This window comes from Amblyomma americanum, chromosome 1, assembly GCF_052857255.1.
Source record: "Amblyomma americanum isolate KBUSLIRL-KWMA chromosome 1, ASM5285725v1, whole genome shotgun sequence".
Classification (NCBI taxonomy): Eukaryota; Metazoa; Arthropoda; class Arachnida; order Ixodida; family Ixodidae; genus Amblyomma; species Amblyomma americanum.
The window spans coordinates 351,658,158-351,675,563 of NC_135497.1; the positions used below are offsets into that span (position 1 = coordinate 351,658,158).

The window sequence follows — 17,406 nt, forward strand, 5'->3', positions numbered from 1 at the left end:
TATACGTTTCTTTATGCGCGCGAGGGGGTGGGGTGGGGGTAGATTTGTGCCTGTACTAGACGAAATAAAGGCTTTCGCGTATATTTAGACGGTGGGAAATGTCGCCGAGTCATCCGATACGTTGGCACCCTGGACCGGCGTTTTCTCAGCGGACCGTTTCAATTTAGTCCAGCCGATTTCAGTTGGAACGCAACTGTGCTGTGGACGATGCTCGGCTGCAGTGTTTTCGCGATGCTCACCCCCGCGCCGTTCTCTTCGCAGGCGAGCAAGGGCCCCATGGTGGCTCCGCCCCACCCGGGCTCCCCGCTCAACTTCGTGGTGTACAACGAGCCCTTCTCGCAGCCGCCGCCCGCGCACATGGGCATCCCGCCGGTCCACATCGACCCCAAGACGGGTAAGTGTCCTGTCACTCTGCGCCAGGGGAATCCCCCAAGGTGGAGCAGATTTCCCGGTCCAGGACGAATTTTTCTTTAACTGCGAAGTTTCCGAGAAAGCTGTGTAGCTTTCCTTTGTAGCTGTATGGCTGCGCACGGGTGGATGTCAATGAGCAATTACTCCCTTATTACCAGTGGTGCTCCAGCTGCTCCATTTGCGCCATTCTGATACATCCGCATTTTGCTGCTCCAAAAGCGGCCGATTGACCAATATTGCGCCTCAGCCGCGCCACAAAGAAGACGTGGTCACGGGAAAACGACTATTTTTGGAACCATTCAGGCTTTCAGTTGTCAACCTAGTAAGACGTTTCCGCAGTTGGCAATCCAAGGTGGGCTGGCTTGTGGTAGAATTTAGCAGGCAGTTCATTCGCCACATGGAGGAAGGAACGAGCTCAGGAGAGGTGATTAAGTCATATTTTTTGAAGCCGCCTGCCCCCTGCTCCCCCTCTACTTGGCCACCGGCTCAGCGCGCTTGCGCATGCGCAGCAGGCGACGCCCAGCGTTATTGGCTGCACCTTCGGCCAAAGATTCCCAATTGTGCTTGCAAAAGTGCATGACTGGCGGCACATTTTTTGGCGTGCAGCTCGGATAGCGAGAGGCTCTCCGGAGTTTACCTTGCTTCGTGTTCGCGCATCATGTCGGTTACATGAAAATGTTGCATGTCAGTGAACCCTGAAGCGGACTGAAGAAGTCATATCTTCTGGGTTGAGCAACAAAAGCTTGTAGAAGGTCCAACGAGGTCAAGCTTTGTTGGAACAAGGGAATTTCAGCCCTGCTGATTCACATTGCGCTCTTGATGAATTTGTGAAAAATTCCAAGAAGCGTTGAGATAGTGGCAACCTGAAAAAGAATGGAGTGGTTATGGCGCTTGACTGCTGGCCCGAAAGACGCGGGTTTGATCCCGGCCACGGCAGTCGAATTTCGATGGAGGCGAAATGCTAGAGGCCCGTGTACTGTGCGGTGTCAGTGCAGGTTAAAGAACCCCAGGCGGTCGAAATTTCTGGAGTCCTTCACTACGGCGTCCCTCATAGCCCGAGTCGCTTTGGGACGTTAAGCCCCCATAAACCAAACCAAACGAAAAAGAATGGTTCAGGTGTGTCCTTAGGAGTGCAAGCCAGTGCCAGCACTAATAAAATGTCTTGTCACTGATTTTTTTTTTTTGTGAGCACCTTTCTTGTTTTTTTCTTCCTAGCTACACATGGCTGAACCTGATTTTGTTAGTTACAAACTCCTTTATTCCGTTCGTGCTGCTACCGGGTTGCTCCGTGCAGAATTATTGTTCTGATAAAAAGGTGCTCCAAAATGGATATTTTTCTGCTCCAAAAATTGCTCCATGACTTGACATGGCTGGGCGGCCACTGTTATTACAAATCTACCCCACCTTGGGGGATTCCCCTAAACGTTTGACCAACACTGTTCCCACTTGGTCAATTCGCTCTCGCCCTTCCATAAGCCTGCCGTCTCAGCGACAGCCTACGGGAGTGCGGGAAGGTTACCTCTTTCAGGTAGCCCGCATCACAGGTTGGCGACGCCCCTCGCGGTGGCATCGCCCGGGAGCCGTTCGGGAGGCCCGCGGTGTCGCGACCGCCGAGCCGCGGGTTACAGCGCAAGGGGGAAAGGGGTGCAGCAGCCCGAGCCCGCGCGCTTCCATCTTTCGGGGCCGAAATGCAATTTTCCGCAGTGCTCGAGGCGGGGTAATTTTCCAACTCCGCGGTGGCGGCAGGGGAGAACCCAAGTAGGCGCCGGGATCGAAGGGGATCCGGCGTCTTATTTCGGGCCGGCGGGAAAACGTCGTTAGGTGCGCGCAAAAGCCCTCCTCCTGTTATCGTATCGACGAGGCTCGCGAAGAAACTTTGGTGGCTGGAATGCGGAGCAAAACGAGCGGCCCCGTTCGCCGCTGTCGCGCAATCTGATTTCGCCGCCGCTGATCCGATCCCGCTCCTCGGCGCGGCATCCTTGGCGTCTTGTTGGCTAACCGCATTGGGCACCGACGCCCTGCCCGTCTTTTCGCGTCTTGGTTTTCGTTGCGCGGAGGGGGGCTCGAGCGCCGGAGGTTTTCGTGGCGTTTCGAGTGCCGCGGTAGACGACCGGACGCGCCTTTTGCGCGCAGACGGGTTCGGAGGCGGTGTAGGCTGGGAAGAAGAAAAAAACTGCACAAGGGCGGGCACCATCTGTGGTTGTTGCGGCGCCCACACCGCTCGCTGTGCCCGAGATCGCTCGTTATTCTGGCGGCCGGGTCGAGTGTCTTCCGCCTGGTCGTATCGGCTCACGGAGCCCGTATCGCGACGTTTGGCGTCGCGGGGGCGTCGTGATCGGGTGACTGTCGTCGTGTCGCAACTGGGAACAAGGGGCCGGTGCGCGGCAGACATCGCGCGGGGAGATGGGCGGCGGCATTAGTCGAGCCCGCGACTCGATAACGGCGGACACGGCCCGTATAGTGGCGCGTATGCGGAGCTACCCGATAGGGGCTGCGTGGACGCGCAGATAGTGGTCTCCCGCGGCCGCAGCGGGGCTCGCCCAGACGCGGCGTAACGGTCTTTCGCCGCGTACGGAAGGGGGGACCCACCGAGGTCCGGTTCCCTCTCCGATAAGCGCATTAGCGTCGCTTACGTATCTCCGACGGCCGGCCGGCTACCGTCGCGCTGGTCTCTGGGCCGTGCCCGGAAGGCCGCACCGAGGAGAGCGGCTGCTGATTCCAGTGACAGATCTGCGCTGCCTCGCTGAGGGGGGCTGCGCGCCGACAGGATGCCGGTGTAAGACCGGCAGCGCGCGTTTCTTGCAGCCTGCCGTCCTGACCCGTGCAGTCCTTTGAGCGTAACGCCCTTTAAACGGTCCTGATCATTAGAACGACCCTGTCCGAGTCCTCTCCAGAAAAGAATAATCTGTACCCTGATGCTCATTTGACCGTATTGGGAGCGTGTGAAATGTGCGTGGCTGCTGTTAGTTCATCCGTAGCCTTCACGTAGCCTTGTGGCGATGTGCACAGAGCGCGGCGCGTTTGAGTAATGCATTTTCTAACGGTTAGTTTCCTGCGCCACACGAGTGAGGAAAATGTTTAATGCGTGCAGGAAATCGCAGTTAGTTGAGTGGGCCCTCATCCCAGGAGCGCATTGGCTTTTGCCGTCGCTCTTGCCCGGTTCACCAGGAAAAGCTGCTCTTCCGAATTTGTGCTGGGCAGCGCCGCTTCCCAGTCCTCAGTTGTTGATGCTTGCAATACCCGGGACGTTCTGGCATTCCCGTACCATGTGTTATAAGTTAGACACTTTACCGCAGAAGGCGCAGTGCGGATCGTATGATTTTGGAAACATCAGCTGTATTTCACTGGGTTTTTGCCTGGGACACACGCTCACAACTTTTTTTTGTCGTTTCGATACGCTGATAAAGGACAGAAGAGAGGGCGCCACATCCATTTCACTGGGTCGTTAATGAAGTTCGCTCAAGCCGCTTCTTGCTCGGCCATCCCTGGTCACCTCCTGCTCACTCTTCCGAATGGCACTGCGTCCTCTGGTGCACGCTTGCGACGTCAGCCGACTTCTAGCACAGCCAGTTACGCAAGGTACCGTGATTAGCGCGTTTTTAACGAAACACTAATGCCAGCTTCAGCACGCGGGCAGAAAATGCGCAGCTTGAATTCAGGCATATCGACCCCCCGCGCATTCCTCCATACACGCAGTAAAAAGAGGCCGGCGCGCACTTTACAGGGAGGGACAAACGGGCAGAGTTGCTCCTTCCGATCGCGTCTCTGTTTCTCGCCGCCGTGGATCGGCGCCTGGGCGGCTGCGGTGGCGCTTGCCTTGTTTTGCCGCGAACCGTTGCGCGCGCGTGTTGTGTGCCCCTCGCGAGCGCGCAGTCCACCCGGCCGCCTCTGGCTGGCTGCTGCAAATATTTACGCCTTGGCTGGAGGCCCGCGGGGCCCCTTCTGCCCCCCCCCCCCCCCCCTTTTTTTTTAAAGGGGGGGGGGGGTGCGTTCGGCCTTGCAAACGGCCGCCGCGCTTCCGGCACGCCTCCTCTCGGACCCGGGCTCGCCTGCTTTCCTTTCCACCGGCGCGGAGTGTAAATATTTTTGGCTGCGCCGCTGCTTCACCCTCCCGTGCCGGGCATCTGAGCGTGCCGTCGGCGCCATTTGGACGACACGCCGGAGGTCGGCGTCGCCACCGGGAGCGTTACACGTGCTGTATGCAAATCCCTGGTGGTCAAAGGAAAGGTGCAGCAATTGTCGCGTTCTCGGTGGACACCCGAACCGCGCCGTGAGGGAAGGTATGAAGCAGGGTCTGAAATGAGGCAGACAGCGTGAGGTTCTGTAATGGACATTGACAGTGGATGGGAGTCTCTGCATTTCGCCTCCGTTGCAATGCGGTGCAAAAGCCAGCAATGTCTCTCTGCAGCGGTTACGCTTTCTCTGCAAAGCGACGCAAGTGTTTCTCATATAAAGGCGACTGTGGACGATGTGTCTATATTAGACACCGGGAGTGGTGGTTTTCTCGTGACTCGCACTGCACTTTTCCCGCGGCGTCTGCAGTAACGCGAACGAGTGCCGTGTGGGTCGTGCTGCTTGGCTGCAATTGTCAAACTCTTGTTGAGCACGCTTTTCTTTGACTGCACCTTTGCTGCCGCGGTGCCTCACTGGTTACGGCGCTGGGCTGCTGGCCCGAAAGACGCGGGTTCGATCCCGGCCGCGGTGGTCGCATGGAGGCGAAATCCTAGAGGCCCGTGCACTGTGCGATGTCAGTGCACGTTAAAGAACCCTCGGTGGTCGAAATTTCCGGAGCCCTCCACTGCGGCGTCCCTGGTAACCGGAGTCGTTTTGGGACGTTCAGCCCTCATAAAGCAAACTCTTCTCCTCTCTCGCAGGTATCCCGAGGCCGTCCGTGTACCCCCTCACCTCGCCGGGCCAGTACACGCATAGCATGTTTTCCCAGGAGTTTGCGCAACAACTGCACTGGTGAGTACGGCTGTGTACACCCTCCAGCGGCCCTGCCAACGCACCCTTTGCACCCGCGATTCTGTGGGCAGACAGGGCGCGGCCTCGGCTGCTGCCGGACCTGCAGCGACGACGACGCCGAGTGCAGCGCAATCCGGCGTCGATTGCTTCGGCCTGATTCGCGCGGGTGCAGTGTGGGGCAGGTTTCTGTACAGGGGGTGTACTGCGAGCATCGAGAAAAAAAAAAAGAGGAGCAGGGGGGGGGGGGGGGGGGTCGGAGTCTGCCCTCATATTTTAACAGGGCGAGCTGTTAAGGCGCAGGTTTCCTGCCTAAACCTAGTAGTAGTCATCGTGACTGGCAAGCGTCCGTCCGCGCTTACGTGACCCCCCGCCCCCAGCACATAGCCCGTGCCTCGGCCCAACACCATTGTCATCACAGTGTGGACCAACCGCTAGAATAGGGTACAACTTTAAAAAAAAAAAGAAACAGTCGCTGTTAACACTGGGCCACGGTCCGCCGCGTACTGTATTACTCCGCTAGGCAATCACAACAGTAAACGAAGTATTAAACAAGCCAGGTATCAAAATTCAAGATCTTGCAATTTGTTTCCCTTGAGAGTACCTTCTTGATTAGGTAACAAGAGAAGCTTTAACCACTACTTTTTTGTTGTGAAGCAATTCTGTTCGGGTGTCCTGAATGTGGGCGGAGCTTCGCTGCACACTTAAGTTGTATCCGACAACAGCGCTAATCATCTGCATCACGATGGGCGTAATCTCAACTCTTTCTCCTTTTTTTTTTCTCTCGAAGCATTCCCTGATGGAACAGCTTGCCCCTGTCCTTCATAAGTCTGCCCCTGGTGTATGTTGTGCAGTCCAGTTCCTTTGCGCTCACGCGGCTGTGCGGGACTTGCAAAATCGCGCTTTATGACCACCGTTCAGCCCTGACACAGATTGTGAGTTTTCTGAAAAAAAAAAATGGTAATATCTCTGCGAGATCAGGGAAAGGAGGTCAATAAAAAGCATAGAAGTATCACGGCACGTGCGTGGCCCATCCGCTGGAACAAGGGCCAACCGACTTGCTGGCGAGGCAACGCGGGAATAAATTATTTTCCGCGAATCTGCGTTCATTGAAGTTTTGCCCATGAGTGTACAACGAAAGCTGTAAAAATGAATGATGAATCAAATGGCAATAGTTGTCGTTTATGCTTGCAGGTGTATATCACCCGCTGACGTTGTTCCAGAAAGGGGCTTTTATGGTTTATAGGGATTTAACGTCCCGATGCGACTCAGGCTGTGAAGGACGCCGTAGTGGAGGGCTCCGGAAATTTCGACCACCTGGGGTTCTTTACCGTGCACTGACAACTCACAGCACGCGGGCCTCTAGAGTTTCGCCTTCATCGAAATTCGACCGGCGCGGCCGGGACTGAACCCGCGTCTTTCGGGTCACAGTTGCCGAGCACCATAACCATTGAGCCAGCGCAGCGGGCAAATGGGCTTTTCTGTCATGAATCAAGTCGAGGGCGAAGTGCCAGCCGCCACAGGCGCCGGAGACCTGCTGAAAGATTTGATGAAGCTAACCCTAACGGCTAAACAGTTTGGGATTCCTATGGTCGCTCTGCTGCACTGGCAGGGGATGGAACAGTTTTGATTTTTGCTCTCAATTTAGCCTATGCGTTAGAGTATTTTTGCCCAGTTCTATCGCTCTTTGACGCTCAGAAATGATCACAAGTTCGCTTCTTTTTTCGCAGTGTTTATGGCAATGCAGGGGCCACTAGTGACGAAATGCTTGTAGTTCGTAACAGTGTTCTTTCCCGGGCTTTCGAGGGCGACGAGTGTCGCTAGTGTTTCGTGCATTGCCGGGAGCTCCGAGTAACGTATCCCGTCCGTGCAGAATGCGGCTACTTCCTCGTCATGGTCAGCGCCGACGAGTGTGCTTCTCGTATCGCGAGGGCCCAAGCGGAAGTGGCCGCCACACGGCCATGCGAACGCCGCACGCGCGCTGCGCCGGAGGCGATCGCGGCCTCCGGTCTGAGCGGATAGGAGATGGCGGGGAATGGTGGCTCTCTCCCCCCCAGTGCTGTGCGCTGCTATTTATGCGCTGGCATGAATACCGGCGTCGGCGTGAGAGAGGACGGGGGATCACGTTAACCCACCCCTCCCAGCGGAGAGTTCGTCTCCGGGTGCAAGTCTCAAGCTAACGCATGTACTGGGGTGACAGCGCGCCACCTACAGCACCCGCGAGCCGAGTCCTGCGGAAATACGTCACTCTGACCTTTTGCATGGCTGAGTCAAAGCCGTACGTCGCTACTGTGCCTCGTTTCAGCGCCGCACGCTTGTTCTTCGGTTTGGGGATAGCGCAGCGGGAAACCGAAATAAACTTTACTAATCAGTTGCGGCATGCAACGTGCCAGTGTTGGCGGCCCTTTTGCGTGCCCATCTCGTTCGCGGCGTGTGGGAAACCTTGCGCCCGTCACATCGGTGGTGCTGATTCGAGGCGGCATCGGTCTGCGGAGTCCGCAGACTGCGGGCCCGGCGGCGACTCCGCGGTGCCCGTGCGGGGCGGCCGTCGCTTGGCGTGCGCGGATAGCGCGGCCTCCACCGGGCCCGGCTTCTTCTTCTCCCTTGACACTTTCGTCTTCATCGCGAGCCACTCACGTTTTTCGCTGTAATTCGCGAGACGAAGGCCTGCTCCTCGAGGGAGAAAACCTAATTACCAAGCGAGGGCGGGAGGTTGCCGAGCCCGGGGGTCGAGGATTGAATTGCAAATGGAGAGGAATCTCGGAGGAGCATGAATTAACGATTAATCTCCGAGGCATCGCCAAGAGGCCCTGCTCTTGCTCTTCTCCGAGGCCGCCTTTCTGGCCCTTTCCCTGTTTTCTTTCGCGTTTCTTCGTTCTCATTCTTTCGGGTTCTTGTGCCGCCTTGTGCGTGTTCACTGCTTCGCAGTGCTCTTCCTGGTCTCTTGTTAACCTTTCTGTTCTTCTATTCTCTCTCTCTCTCTCTCTCTCGCTCTCTCTCTCTCTCTCTGTTCACTGCTCTTCTTCCTTTTTTTTCTCCCTTACTTTGGCTGGCTGCGTGTCTTCGTTGCCGCACCGTCGTGCGCTGCTTGGATCTGATTCACGCGCGCTTCTCACTAATCGAATATGCTTGCTTTTTTGTTCTTCGTTGAGTGTTTGCTTCGCATTACTCTTAATTCGGTGCCGAGAATAATGACATCTTTGAAGAAAGGTACGGAACTAGACGCGGAAAGCAAAAAAGGAAGGAGACACGCGTGTACAGCCTTCGGGGGCGGAGTCTCCGTGAAAGGGTCTCGGCAGCCTCGGGAGGACGGCGCCCGCGTTGCTACGCAGTTGTAATGCCGAGGGTGTCTGTGTGCCCGGTAGCGTGGGAAACGCACTGTCCTAATTGGCCGGGGTGCGCCCTTCACCCACGCCTTCCTTCTTTTCGCTTTTATTTTGCTGTTATTGTCCCAGTGGAATTGTTTCGCATTACCCAGGTGCCGAGATGGTGCGGAGATACACGGCGCCGAGGTCATGCGGAGCCGGTGAATTGTGGCGATATTACTGAGGAACGGAAGAAATCTGCGAGTCGTTTGGGCGAGGCGCGGCTGTAGTGATGCCATTGTGCTGCGGCTACGGAAGCCGGTTAGCGGAGGAATAGACAGAGGTAGCGGTTTCTGGAAATTCGAGGAATGCTGCGGTCATTTCGGCCCATTAGCTCACGTTTTGTCATTCTTACGAATGTGCGTGGCTTGCAGTTGTAACAGACGAAACTAGTAACAGCCGAAGAAACAAAAAAAAAATGTGCGTGTTATATAATATGGGAAAGGCCTTCCGGTATCCGAGAATTGTGCCAGCCGATTTGCGTGGCATATTTGCGGCACTTTTTTTCTTCTCGCAACGTTCTGCGTTTCTGTGCTGGCGTTCTTTTTTCGGGGTCTTGGTGGGCAGAACACAATAGGAACCTGATTGTTCACTTTCAGTCGCGGCAGCGCGATCTGCTTTGGCTTTTTGTGCAAAGAAGCGAGGAAATCAGATATGCGGGTGCTCGCGCCCTATGTGAATGCGTTCGTCCTGGGCGGAGAAGTTTCTTCTATATGTCTCTTAGGAGTGGCGAAAAGCCTGGCAGAGGTAACTGCGAAACGCTTTTTCTGTGTTTTTGCTACATCTAGCTGCTTCAAGCCTCAACTTCCACGAAAAAAAAAAAGGAAGTGCCCAAACTCAGACTTTTCTGCCTTCCCAAAGGGCGGAGAAGTGATAATGGTAGTCATTCATATTCTGGGCAGCCGTTGTTTCTGTGGCCAGCAGAAGGACGCGGGACTTTTCGATTATGACCCACTACAACGCGGAAGTTGCTTACAAGGGAGAAATTCTCTCTATACAGCCATTGCAGTAATATACATATATATATATATATATATATATATATATATATATATATATATATATATATATATATATATATATATATATATATAACTTTTTTAACTTGTTTCACAACCATTCTCCTTTCCCCTTAGTGGACGCCGACACAGAGAGACAGAGAAAAATTGCCTCGTCTCCCTCTGAATTTAGGACCGTAAATGCGCACATCTGTGTATTCATTCGACTTAACCCTGATGAAGGACGGTCCACCGTCTGAAACTGTTGGTGAATAAACCTAGATAATCGGGCCAGTTGTGACCTTTTCACTGTGCAAGTTTTCACTGGCCCGTTGAGCAAGCCCGACTGCTTCCATATATAAAAGAGAGAGCCGAGGTGAATGGCAGCGTTTGCGTGACGCTTGAACTGCACTTGTTAGTCACGTAAGTGGCAGAGCCGAGTTTGACGTCAGTCATCTGTTGTTGTTTTTTCGCAATACTGAAAAACTGTTTCTCCACTAGCATCGTGCGCTCAGTGCGCCAGAGAAAGTGCCTGACTGACCCGTGCAGAGCATGCTCGTGGTGCAGTGGAGCATACGCGCGTATATATAAAATTTAGGCAGCCGGGTACGACTGAGGAGGGAGGGCTCGGCGGTGGGAAAAGTGTGCATGTGCTCTGTGGCGCGATGCTGGGGAGTGGGGGATCCACTCGAAGCCGCCGCGGTCGTTCAATTTGCCCGCGGGCGGAATATCCTATGCGGGCGCACCGAGCACTCAACCCTAAGCGAGTGGCGGGGCTCCTCTTCCCGACCCGGGAACACGATCGAGCGGCGTAGACTCCCCTCGCGCACTCGTTCCCCGGCCACGCTTGGCGTTGGCGAAAAGCGAGAGCGGGCCGTCGCCGCACTCTGCAGCAGCGTGTTTTAGCAGTCGCGCGGCGATGTCTCCGAGGCTTCCTTTCTCGCCGAGGCCGTCGTTTGCATTCCCGCATCCATGCGCGCCTCGTTTGTGGCCTCTAAGTCGGAGCTCTGGGAGTGGTGCCTCTTTTCGGGTCGTCGTCGCCCGCATCGCGGTGCGCTGCTGTGATTCTCTCTTTTGATAGCTGTTCCAGCAGATTCGAGCGTCGGCCCGTTTATTCGAGCTTTGGAGGTTCGCTAGATTGGCGTCTCCCCCTCTTGACCTACGACGCCCCCTCGATTTTGTCGAGTCACGTGCGTTCCGCGAGCGGACCAGGCGTACACTGCTACTCCCTGCTCGCAAGAAGACGCCTGTGCTCCTGGCTCACTGTGAACCTCCGCCCCGTTCCATTTCCTTCCACGCGCCTAATTTAGCTGGGCGAACACGCCCTGCCGCTGCCGAAGCGCCGTATTGATCGGAGCGTCCCGAAATTCCTGAGCACCGGGCGACCCGCGCGCGTGCGCCGTCGGCGGCGACGGCGATGCATGAACTCCGGAGGCTCGCGCGGGCTTGTTAGGGTAATTGGCGGGCGAAGAGCGCTTCTCCGCGAGCGCCGCGGCGCTGCAGCGAAGCTGGCACCCCGCTCGCCGGAGGCGATCGGGAACCGCGCGGGCATCGGCCTCCCTCTCGAGCCTCGCGAAGTGGGGAAGCCGCCCGCGCTGCACCTGCGCGTGCAGCAGAGCTTTCCCTCTCCCCGCCGCCTCGGCCTCTCTGCCTCCGCGCCGTGCATCTAAATCGGAGCACCTTGCCGACAGGAGGGCGCGCGTCGACCTGCCGCGGCCCAGGGCGGCTCTCTCTTTCGTAACGATTAGGCGCTGCCTTCGTAAGGGCTCTGCACTCGGTCCGCTCGAGGCGCCCCTCGTCCAGGCTTCTCTTCGATGCGGAACGCCACATGCGGGTCGCCATGGTGAGGAAACAGAACGCGGTGTCTTCTCTTCGTCTAGGCACCCTTGACGAGAAAAGCTTCGGAGCCTTTAGTCGCGAACGTTTTCGTGGGGGCCATCCACTCTAGGTGTGCACGCAGGGCCGGGATGAGCCTCGTGGAGGGTTGTTTATTTGCTTGCATGCCCATCACGCCAACGAAAGTATTCTCGTCCTACTGATCAGAGTGCAGGTTCATGGTTGAAAAGCAGGGGCGGACGGTGGGCTCCACTTCTCCGAATGGGAGGTAGGAGTGCTATGAACCTTGGTTCCGTCCAGTCTTTTTTTTTTTTAACGCGTTAGCGTTAAAGGCCCCGTTCATCAGAAAATACGGCGTCGGTGTTGTCGGCGTTGTGAGCGAAAAATCACGTGCATGGCTTTGGCAGGCGGGCCACGTAGGTCACGTGATCTTGCGTCGTTATCACAACATGCCCACCGTGGCAGATGGCAGGTAAATTAATGAGTGGTTGCTCGGGAGCATCTGTCATCGCAGGACAGTTGGCGCATCGCTTTACCCCTGCACCGCTGCGCCAGGAGGGGGATGAAAACTCCCAGGGATCTATGAATGTCAAGTCGAGAACGACCTCCTGCATATACGGGAATTTACCCATTACGCTATCGCGTCATACCCTTAATATAGCTCGTGCGACAGCGTAGGTCCGGTTTGGAAAAGTTGTGGATGTCTGAGAAATAACGAAGGCATGTTTGCATATCACTGATCGTATTTATCGCGACGAACTAGGCAACATGAGCGCAGTGAAGACTGTTTCCCGGCACCGTACGTACTGGCGGTCACTTCCTTGGGCTCCGACACACCGACGCGTGGAGCGCAGGCGAACCGCCATAAACGGTGAGGGGCCGGGTGTGCCTTGCCTCTCAGTAAAGCGTGTCTCATATTCGCTAAGCGTACGCGCCTTTCTTGGAACGCAGTCTGCTACATTCTGGGCGCCCGGTTGTCAGGGCTTAAGGCTCATAAGGGTGAACATCACACACCCCGATTGTTGGCATTGGATAATTGTGCACACTGAATGAAGCGCGGCCGGTGGGATTGTACTTCGCCGGCGCATCCTTTGCGGATAGCCGCCGCATCATTTAGCTTGCGAGGCTGTGCCTGTAGGCACAATCATACACGACGCAAAAGTGATGGCTCCCCTTCCATGGGGAGATATCGCAACATCACTCTGGAACAATCATATGCTCACGCGTGACTGCTTCTGCAATGTCCAGGATCGCCTTGGGTGTTTGAGCCGCTCTATCTAGAACGTTCTTTATAATAGCCTTCACGACCGGGGAGTGGACTCGCTGGTATCGCCGCCACTGAGTTGTCTTTTGTTTGCAGTCCCAAGTTCGCCTAGTAAACAACTTGTTTTCCAGTGCGTCAGCGTTCCCCTTTGCTTGAGTGACGTCTCGTCGCTACGTGACGGCGTTTAGCTTTCGTGGTCGTTTCTGACCGCTCCAATTCTGTCCTCCGCTTCCTTCAACCTACGCCTCTTTCCAAGGCCAGTGCAGTCGCCCGTGGCAACCCGGCTCCTCCTACAAAGGGTGTCACATTTGAGTGAAAGTGTGGAAGTCTCCTCTCGCGGCAATTTGCGCCATGTCCCCCCCCGCCAGCAGCGATCCGCCTGTGCGCCACCGGGGTGCATCAGTCTCTGCATGCCTTCAGGTTTTAACGACACCAGTGGCCGTCAGATTGGACGAGGAGGCAACGCAGCAATCCGCATTCTGCTAATACGACGGCATGCAAAGACACCGATGGCGGAAATGCGTCAGTGTAGAAAAGTGAAGGGCTCCTCGGAATGAAGGCATTCCGAACTTTCCTCTTAATGTAGCACCGTTCAGTTTCATCACTGAAAAAAAAAGAAAACGCAGTGGGGAGGACCACGGTACTTTTAATTTGAACACTATATTCTCACGGGCGGCATGTTGCTGACCGGCGCGTAACTTCAGCAGTGCAGGCCGGAGCAGGGGCCGATAATCCCTTTAGACAAGCCGGCGACTTTCGTAGTGCTCCACAGACAGCTGATTGGCTGGCGGCGCTGTGACGTCGGCCGATAATCCCGAGTTTTATTCGTTCTCGTCGGCGGGGCGCTCCAGCGGGGCCAACTCGAAGCTGCTTTTTTTTTTGGCTGGGTGCTGTAGTTGGGTGGAGACACACATTGTCCGATTGAAAGGCGTCATTTTGAATTCACTGGGTTAGCGCCGACAGGAAGGTGCTGAAATTTATTCTGAATTAATACTTCGACGTGTGGAAGCAGTATTGAACGGCTCTCATGTGTCGGAAGACGCGGAAATGCTTGGTTCCGGAGAAATATTTTGATGTGGCTAAATGAACCTGTGCTCCAAAATAGCGGAGATGTAACCACCCTGCCAAAGGAAGCTGTATTGAGACTTTAATAATCCAGCGTTCAGTCTTGCGCCGTGTGCGTTGTTTCACAGGCGTTTTCCGCGCTTGCATGGCATGCGCGCCGGGGATACGCATTCTTCGTTATGCGCGCAAAGTCGTCGCCTCGAGGCCGTGTGCGAATCTCAGCATGGAGAAGAGTAGCAGTAGTAGCGTTGTCTCAACTCGTATGTGATGTGACATAATAGTCACCGTTCGGCTGCTGAAACCGTATACAACATGGAAAAGAAAAGTTGAAATATAAAATATTTACCTATTTTTTCTTCTTCTTTACTGATCTGTTTTGCATCATTCCAAAAGAAATATTTGTAGAGCTAAACCTACCGGCTTAGCGCGTTAATAAGGGAAAGGTGTTATAGCTTTGATTTAGCCTTTTCGGTTGATCCAGTCCTCCCAACCCACTCGCACTTGCCCCCCCCCCCCCCCCCCCTCCGTAAAGGTGGATAATGGGATTTCACCTCACTTTGTCACCTGCCAGTCGTGGCGGCCATTGCATTGAATTTAAGTGGCACACTTGAAGTTAAATTAATACACTTGGTAATTAAGGTCTTGCGGCTGACACGTTGAATGCAGGACTGTATGGCTAAACCAGAGCTATGAGAGCTTTCGCTGTGAAAGAACACACAGCCCAGATGAGGCTTTTCCTCGATTTCCGTCTCCCGAGCTGCTGCCACGCGCCTCCAGGCAGGCAGGTGGGCTGGAACGTGTGAAAAAGATAAGCAAAGCGGAGCAGAGTGGCAGTATGCTATAGCTGTTGCATATGCAAAGAAAGCAAGCTTCAGATATGAGGAATATTTGACGTCATTTTGTGACATAGCATGGAAGATATGGCAGACCTCGAAAGCAGTGCGCGAACTGACTCCACATGGACGGGCCGCTACGTCGATTAGCTTCGAGCATCAACTAAATTAATCGTATGCAGAATTTATCTCTCAGTATGACTGGAATTGCCATTCCTTGAGAGCGCTTTTGAATTTCTCTAAACTGGGGAAACAACGTCTGTGTAATATTAACCCGTACCACACAGACAAATTTAATGGCGTTAGCCTTACTGCCAATCGCCGCAACTCATTCACTCGAGCATACCCATCCCACACGCACAAGACTTTTCTAGTAACTACTTGCTATCAAATGCTTTGTTCATAACTTTTATTCCGGTGAGGCATATGTACTGCATTTTCAATGCTAGGGGCGCCATTTCTACCAGCACTTCTGACAGATCCCCTCGGCCTGTGTGCTCGAACGGGAGTTGTGGCTACTGTTTGGACTTTTCAAGCAATAACGGCGGAGTTTTCTGCAAAATAATTTTATATTACTTTTGGACGGTACTGCCGATATGTTGTGGTCATTTTCACTGTTTATATTCCGGTAAAATGTTTTAATGGCTCGCAGGAGTTATCATCATGCACTATTTCTGTGCATGGCTCAGACGAAGCGAGCGTCGTGAGAATCTTCGCTGAAACCGCGCTAGAAACACAAACCTCACTCGCAAAACAGCTAGATTGGAAATTACGTACCCGTACAGCTTTTTGCTTATTGGCCAGTCTCGCGAGCTGCTTCCGGGCGAGGAGGGAAATTCCCCGACCGACGCAATGAACGACGGCGGATCGGCGGCTGCCAGTCCATCACGCGGCGCGAATTATCGCCTCATGCGGATTCCTTCGCCTGCGCCACTTGTAGCGCCACAACAAGTTGGGTGGGCCTTGCCTCGTTTGACGTTGAGGGGCAAAACGGCGCCTTTTGTTTTTTCGTTTGCGATTTCAGCCTTGGTTTGACGACTCATAAAGGTGCCAAGGGAATGCTGCGCCAGAACAAAGCGGGACGTTCAAAGAGGTAGAATTTCGTCGCTCAGGAAAGCTTTCGGTATATCGTGCGTGCAGCCGGTTATTATTTCCCGACACATTTTAACGTGAGTCGTTCGCGAACGTAGCGGAGCTTTCTTAATTTGAAACGAGCAGCACGCGAATCTTTTCATTTTCGGGCATGCTCACTGCCGTGCAGTGTGCGCGTGCCTCGCCCCTCACCTGTTTGCACTGAGGGCATGTATTCTGTAATGTAGGGGATTCCCCACTGTAAGGCCATATCTTGTCCAAGTGTCAATAAATGCGTTCCACTACTGCTCGTGCGTGGCTGGCCCTAACCGAGTCGTGATAAACGCGAGTGTCGGCGTATGCCAGTGAGGTGTGGCTGGCAGCTTTTCGCAGCTCGTCTTCTAATGAACCTCTCATGGTGCAGCCAGGACGTGGTCTCGTGTCCTGGACACAGTTTCTTTGTCGAAAGGAGTTCCTTAAAAGCCCTGTGATCCAACTATCGTCCACGAAAGTGGCGATTAGAAGCGGTCGTGATAGCCGAGGAGGCTTTTCTAAACGACGCGGCTGGCAGGAAGAATGGTCGCACCTGTTTGGTCGCCAGTGGCGGACTCCCGTGTGGCGCTTGTGGCGGCAGTTTCTTAGCGCATGCAGAGATAGCCATCCCGCTGCCGTGCTTTCCTGACCTCCGCGGTGCGCCAGAAGCCATGCCGTCACACGCATGGCGGGCACAGACCAGAGGTGGTGCCGTTGTGCGACGCGGCGGAGAGCGGCGCGTGGAAGCCAGCACCTGCTTTCGACGCGCGCTTCGGCCGGGGTGCGATGTCGACGAAGGGGCGTGCGAACCGGAAGCGTCTCCTCTGGCGGAAGTGATTCGCTGGGAGGCCGCTATCGATTGGTTCCTTGGTTTGATGAGCTCGAAGGCTGGGCTTCTCCGCGCCGACCAATGGGTGCCGCATCACGTGATGGATCGACGCGGAGGGAGGGGCCTGCGCACTCGGCCTGAACCCTCGGCCGGGATTTGCATGCGTTGCAACCCCCCCTCGCGTCGGGCACCGTTGCCGGCGTTGTTAAACGCTAGCCGATCCGCTTATATTTCCCGATGTCATTACGCTACTTTTTGCTTCTCGCCTGCCCTCCGCGCTTGTTATCGGAGAGGCCTCTCTCTCTCTCTCCCCCCTCGTCCTGGCGAGCGCCGCGCGGCTTATGTCTCCTCTGAGCGATTGCGCTTCGGCCGTCACCACCGGGCTGGGGTTTAATCCGTTTCTGGATCGTGTATGTGTGGAGGGCTAGCTTCCACGCCTCTTCTGCTGCGGGGCGCAGTGCGAGCGTCGTGCACGGCTGGGAACTCGTAGTTTGCCGGGCGGGGTGAGCGTAGTTAAAATAGTACTGACTTACCATCGCCTCAGGTCTGAGAAAGCCGCTTATAGTCTCCGTGCCGGCTGTATCCCTCGTTTATTTTTGCCCTCTCTTCGCCGTGCGCTTGGTAGCAGACCCTCCTCAGGTCTCTCTCACACACTCTACAGTTGCTCATTTCTTACTGTGGCGCGCCGATTCAATGCCACTTACTGCAGGCGGCCACATTTGCAAAGGTGCCATTTGAC

General features: G+C 55.1%; 1 protein-coding gene across 2 annotated transcripts in view; it reads left to right on the plus strand.

The window, feature by feature from the left end:
* Positions 1 to 266: 266 nt before the first annotated feature.
* The window catches only part of pan (transcription factor pangolin), a 59,386-nt gene continuing 42,246 nt past the window's right edge, over positions 267 to 17,406 (plus strand). For both annotated transcript variants that reach the window (XM_077649984.1, XM_077649985.1), the window contains exons 1-2: positions 267 to 394; positions 5,286 to 5,376. In XM_077649984.1, coding sequence (XP_077506110.1) covers positions 277 to 394; positions 5,286 to 5,376 — 209 coding nt within the window. In that variant the 5' untranslated portion in view covers positions 267 to 276. The remainder of the gene's footprint in view (positions 395 to 5,285; positions 5,377 to 17,406) is intronic.